Source organism: Chlorocebus sabaeus, chromosome 23, assembly GCF_047675955.1.
Source record: "Chlorocebus sabaeus isolate Y175 chromosome 23, mChlSab1.0.hap1, whole genome shotgun sequence".
Classification (NCBI taxonomy): domain Eukaryota; kingdom Metazoa; phylum Chordata; class Mammalia; order Primates; family Cercopithecidae; genus Chlorocebus; species Chlorocebus sabaeus.
The window spans coordinates 43,671,544-43,677,543 of record NC_132926.1 but is presented as its reverse complement, the minus strand read 5'-3'; the positions used below and the strand labels follow the sequence as shown (position 1 = coordinate 43,677,543).

At 59.0% G+C, this 6,000-nt stretch overlaps 1 protein-coding gene across 1 annotated transcript; it reads left to right on the top strand.

Annotated features, from left to right (window-relative positions):
• The first annotated feature begins 1,906 nt into the window (after positions 1 to 1,906).
• Positions 1,907 to 5,722, top strand: EGR1 (early growth response 1). The gene is made up of 2 exons (XM_008014564.3): positions 1,907 to 2,496; positions 3,178 to 5,722. The coding sequence occupies exons 1-2, from the start codon at positions 2,193 to 2,195 to the stop codon at positions 4,500 to 4,502; spliced, it is 1,629 nt and encodes a 542-aa protein (XP_008012755.3). The 5' UTR covers positions 1,907 to 2,192; the 3' UTR covers positions 4,503 to 5,722.
• Positions 5,723 to 6,000: the final 278 nt, after the last annotated feature.

Sequence of the window (6,000 nt, the reverse complement as noted above, 5' to 3'; positions counted from 1 at the left end):
TCCGAGACGAGGGGGTCCTGGTTCATTGCTGGATTCCTTAAGTTGATTTTTATAAGAAAACGTGTTTGAAGGTGGGACAGCTACAGGGGGATGAAGTCCAAGAGTTACACCCTCGCCAACTTAAATCCCCTTACCCCGACCTCCAGAGGCTGTTGGGGTTCACCGAGGCCCTCACCTCCTCCCTTAGGCCCTCACCTTCTCCCTTCCCTCTCGGTGTCGTCAAGCACCCTCCTTCCCCACATACACTTTCTGTTTTCTTTTTAAATCCAGAAAAACAGCACCTCCTCTGGATTCAGAGCTAGAGCAGGAGGAGCCTTCCCTTCCCGGAATCCCTGTTCCCTTTGGGGTGCGCATTTGACTGCGTCTTGGGGGCGGGGAGGGCTTCCCTGTTCGCGTCCGGCCCCCGGGAAACCTGCGGCAATCGTTCTCCCCCGCCACCACCCACTCCCTGCTTCCTTCTCCCCTCGCCTTGGGGTGAGGAATGTTATCCCGGAGTCCGGGCGCCTCGGCACTGGCGGCTCCCCAGGGACTGCAGGGGGGAGCCCGGGCTGCAGCGCCTGCTCAGTTCGCGCTCACTGCGTCGAAGGCTCCCCCGGCCTGGCTCCTCGCCCAGCGCTGCATCCGGGAGGGGGAGCGAGGAGGCGGCGGAAGAGCCCGCGCGGCCGGAGCCGGTGGCTGAGAGTGGAGAGGAAACCTCCAGGGGGCAGCACCGAGCCGCCTAGCCGGTCCTCTCTTCGCGCCCAGCCCGGGGTCCCCAGATAGCCCATAGGGAAGCCCCCGCTTACGGATTCCCGCAGCGTCGGCCACCCCTCCACCTGGACTGGATAAGCGGCGGAAGTGACCCCCCACCACAAGGACCATTATTTCCTGGTGAGAACAGGAATCAGGTCTCTCCTCGGGCAATCAGCTTCCCCACTTCGGTCCCCCAAAGGTGGGCTCTTTGCCGGTGGGGACTAGGGAACAGCCTTTTGGTTCCGGGGGGACACAGCAAGCAGCCCCATCCCACTGACAGGTGGCAGAGGCAAGGCAGCTCACTGCTATGCAGTGTCCCAAGAACCAAGTGGCCGTGACTTCCTACCCTCAGTTTCCCCGGAGACACCCGGAAAGACACCGTGCCATAGGTCGAGGCCCGGGGTCAAGGCCCCGCCTCTCCTGGGCGGCCCCTGCCCAGGCTGGCCCAGCAGCTCCTCCCCCGCACTCCCGGCTCGCTCTCACGGTCCCTGAGGTGGGCGGGCGGGCCCTGGATGACAGCCGCAGAACCCCGGCCCGACTCGCCCTCGCCCCCGCTCTGGGTCTGGGCTTCCCCAGCCTAGTTCACGCCTGGGAGCCGCCTGAGCAGCCGCGCGCCCCGCGCCACGCGCCCCGAGCCCTCCCCGCCTGGGCGTCCCCAGCTCCCGCGAGCGCTCGGGCTCCCGGCTTGGAACCAGGGAGGAGGTAGTGAGCGAGGGAGCAACCAGCTGCGACCCGGAAATGCCATATAAGGAGCAGGAAGGATCCCCCGCCGGAACAACCCTTATTTGGGCAGCGCCTTATTTGGAGTGGCCCGATATGGCCCGGCCGTTTCCGGCTCTGGGAGGAGGGAAGAAGGCGGAGGGAAGAAGGCGGAGGGAGGGGCGGGGGCAACGCGGGAACTCCGGAGCGGCGCGGGTCCCGGAGGCCCCGGCGGCAGTTCGAGCTCTAGGCTTCCCCGAAGCCTGGGCACCTGGGATGCGGGCGCGGGCCCGGGCCCCAGGGTGCAGGATGGAGGTGCCAGGCGCTGTCGGATGGGGGGCTTCACGTCACTCCGGGTCCTCCCGGCTGGTCCTGCCATATTAGGGCTTCCTGCTTCCCATATATGGCCATGTACGTCACGACGGAGGCGGGCCCGTGCAGTTCCAGACCCTTCAAATAGAGGCGGATCCGGGGAGCCGCGAGAGATCCCAGCGCGCAGAACTTGGGGAGCCGCCGCCGCCATCCGCCGCCGCAGCCAGCTTCCGCCGCCGCAGGACCGGCCCCTGTCCCAGCCTCCGCAGCCGCGGCGCGTCCACGCCCGCCCGCGCCCAGGGCGAGTCGGGGTCCCCACCTGTGCGCTCCTCAGTGTGCCCCGCGCCCCGCATGTAACCTGGCCAGGCCCCCGCAACTGTCCCCCGCAGCTCCAGCCCCGGGCTGCGCCCACCCGCCCTGACACCAGCTCTCCCGCCCGCTCGTCCAGGATGGCCGCGGCCAAGGCCGAGATGCAGCTGATGTCCCCGCTGCAGATCTCTGACCCGTTCGGATCCTTTCCTCACTCGCCCACCATGGACAACTACCCTAAGCTGGAGGAGATGATGCTGCTGAGCAATGGGGCTCCCCAGTTCCTCGGCGCCGCCGGGGCCCCTGAGGGCAGCGGCAGTAACAGCAGCAGCAGCAGCGGGGGCGGTGGAGGCGGGGGGGGCGGCAGCAACAGCAGCAGCAGCAGCAGCACCTTCAACCCTCAGGCGGACACGGGCGAGCAGCCCTACGAGCACCTGACCGCAGGTAAGCAGTGGCCTACGCTGAGGGGGAACCTTTTCGCCACCATCCTGGCGTCCAGTCCTTCACCGCAGGAGTGCTCCTGAATCTTAGGATGCGAGCCGGGTTTCCCTTTCATTCCTCGCATCCCCAGGGTCATGTGTTAGAGGAATGCCAAGGGACCCCACACAGCCCACCTCCGGCCCTCATCCCTAGCAGCAGAGGACAGAGCTTTTGTTTTGGATGGAGAGCTCTGGAGCTGCGTGGGTGGGTGGAGGGGGAGGGCTTATTTTGATGAGCGGGGCTCGGTCCCCTCCCCCCGGAAAGGCTTGCCTTGCCTTGCCTGCCGCCTGCCCCCAAGGAAGGACCGTGATCCTTGGCCATGGATGTCCCGGCAGCCCGGGTTTGGGGGCGCACACTAGCCGCGGCCGTGGGGGTGCTGGCGGGAATCCCTCGCCCGCGCAGCCGCCGCTGCGGAGCGCTGCGAGCTGCAGTGGAGGGGGATTCTCCGTATTTGCGTCAGCTGTTGTTGAAATGGGCTCTGCCACTGGAGCGGGTTCAGGAACATTGCAATCTGCTGCTATCAATTATTAACTACCTCGGGAGTCAATGGTAGCCGGCCGATCTCTTGCCTGGCAGCTCGGGTCGTTCTCATCCTCCAGTGATTGCTCTCCAGTAACCAGGCCTCCCCTTTCTCTCTCCTGCCAGAGTCTTTTCCTGACATCTCTCTGAACAACGAGAAGGTGCTGGTGGAGACAAGTTACCCCAGCCAAACCACTCGACTGCCCCCCATCACCTATACTGGCCGCTTTTCCCTGGAACCTGCACCCAACAGTGGCAACACCTTGTGGCCCGAGCCCCTCTTCAGCTTGGTCAGTGGCCTCGTGAGCATGACCAACCCACCAGCCTCCTCGTCCTCAGCACCATCTCCAGCGGCCTCCTCCTCCTCCGCCTCCCAGAGCCCACCCCTGAGCTGTGCAGTGCCATCCAACGACAGCAGTCCCATTTACTCAGCGGCACCCACCTTCCCCACGCCGAACACTGACATTTTCCCTGAGCCACAAAGCCAGGCCTTTCCAGGCTCAGCAGGGGCAGCGCTCCAGTACCCGCCTCCTGCCTACCCTGCCGCCAAGGGTGGCTTCCAGGTTCCCATGATCCCCGACTACCTGTTTCCACAGCAGCAGGGGGATCTGGGCCTGGGTACCCCAGACCAGAAGCCCTTCCAGGGCTTGGAGAGCCGCACCCAGCAGCCTTCGCTCACCCCCCTGTCTACTATCAAGGCCTTTGCCACTCAGTCGGGCTCCCAGGACTTGAAGGCCCTCAATACCAGTTACCAGTCCCAACTCATCAAACCCAGCCGAATGCGCAAGTACCCCAACCGGCCCAGCAAGACGCCCCCCCACGAACGCCCTTACGCTTGCCCGGTGGAGTCCTGTGATCGCCGCTTCTCCCGCTCTGACGAGCTCACCCGCCACATCCGCATCCACACAGGCCAGAAGCCCTTCCAGTGCCGCATCTGCATGCGCAACTTCAGCCGCAGCGACCACCTCACCACCCACATCCGTACCCACACGGGCGAGAAGCCCTTCGCCTGCGACATCTGTGGGAGAAAGTTTGCCAGGAGCGATGAACGCAAGAGGCATACCAAGATCCACTTGCGGCAGAAGGACAAGAAAGCAGACAAAAGTGTTGTGGCCTCTTCGGCCACCTCCTCTCTCTCTTCCTACCCATCCCCAGTTGCTACCTCTTACCCGTCCCCGGTTACTACCTCTTATCCATCCCCGGCCACCACCTCATACCCGTCCCCTGTGCCCACCTCCTTCTCCTCTCCCGGCTCCTCAACCTACCCATCCCCTGTGCACAGTGGCTTCCCCTCCCCGTCGGTGGCCACCACGTACTCCTCCGTTCCCCCTGCTTTCCCTGCCCAGGTCAGCAGCTTCCCTTCCTCAGCTGTCACCAACTCCTTCAGCGCCTCCACAGGGCTTTCGGACATGACAGCAACCTTTTCTCCCAGGACAATTGAAATTTGCTAAAGGGAAAGGGGAAACAAAGGGAAAAGGGAGAAAAAGAAACACAAGAGACTTAAAGGACAAGAGGAGGAGATGGCGGTAGGAGAGGAGGGTTCCTCTTAGGTCAGATGGAGGTTCTCAGAGCCAAGTCCTCCCTCTCTACTTGGAGTGGAAGGTCTGTTGGCCAACAATCCTTTTTGCCCACTTCCCCTTCCCCAATTCCTATTCCCTTTGACTTCAGCTGCCTGAAACAGCCATGTCCAAGTTCTTCACCTCTATCCAAAGAACTTGATTTGCATGGATTTTGGATAAATCATTTCAGTATCATCTCCATCATATGCCTGACCCCTTGCTCCCTTCAATGCTAGAAAATCGAGTTGGCAAAATGGGGTTTGGGCCCCTCAGAGCCCTGCCCTGCACCCTTGTACAGTGTCTGTGCCATGGATTTCGTTTTTCTTGGGGTACTCTTGATGTGAAGATAATTTGCATATTCTATTGTATTATTTGGAGTTAGGTCCTCACTTGGGGAAAAAAAAAAAAGAAAAGCCAAGCAAACCAATGGTGATCCTCTATTTTGTGATGATGCTGTGACAATAAGTGTGAACCTTTTTTTTGAAACAGCAGTCCTAGGTATTCTCAGAGCATGTGTCCGAGTGTTGTTCCGTTAACCTTTCTGTAAATACTGCTCGACTGGACTCACATGTGGCAAAATATGGTTTGGTTTTTCTTTTTTTTTTTTTTTTTGAAAGTTTTTTCTTCGTCCTTTTGGTTTAAAAAGTTTCACGTCTTGGTGCCTTTTGTGTGATGCGCCTTGCTGATGGCTTGACATGTGCAATTGTGAAGGACATGCTCACCTCTAGCCTTAAGGGGGACAGGGAGTGATGATTTGGGGGAGGCTTTGGGAGCAAAATAAGGAAGAGGGCTGAGCTGAGCTTCGGTTCTCCAGAATGTAAGAAAACAAAATCTAAAACAAAATCTGAACTCTCAAAAGTCTATTTTTTTAACTGAAAATGTAAATTTATAAATATATTCAGGAGTTGGAATGTTGTAGTTACCTACTGAGTAGGCGGCGATTTTTGTATGTTATGAACATGCAGTTCATTATTTTGTGGTTCTATTTTACTTTGTACTTGTGTTTGCTTAAACAAAGTGACTGTTTGGCTTATAAACACATTGAATGCGCTTTATTGCCCATGGGATATGTGGTGTATATCCTTCCAAAAAATTAAAAGGAAAATAAAGTAGCTGTGATTGGGTATGTGTTTCCTGGGTTAGGGGAAGGACTCTGCCCTATTGAGGGCTATGAGGTTTTCTGAAGATGGCCTTTAGAGATACAAGGATCCTCCAGCCAGAGTAAGGCCACTGTGTGAAACTGGAGTTCGTTATTTTTGAGGACTGAATCTGTGACTGTAGACAGGGTCTTGCTCTATCCTTCCAGGCTGGAGTGCAGTAGTGTAATCACAGCTTACTGCAGCCTTGACCTCCCAGGCTCAAGTGATCCTCCCATCTCAGCCTCCTGAGT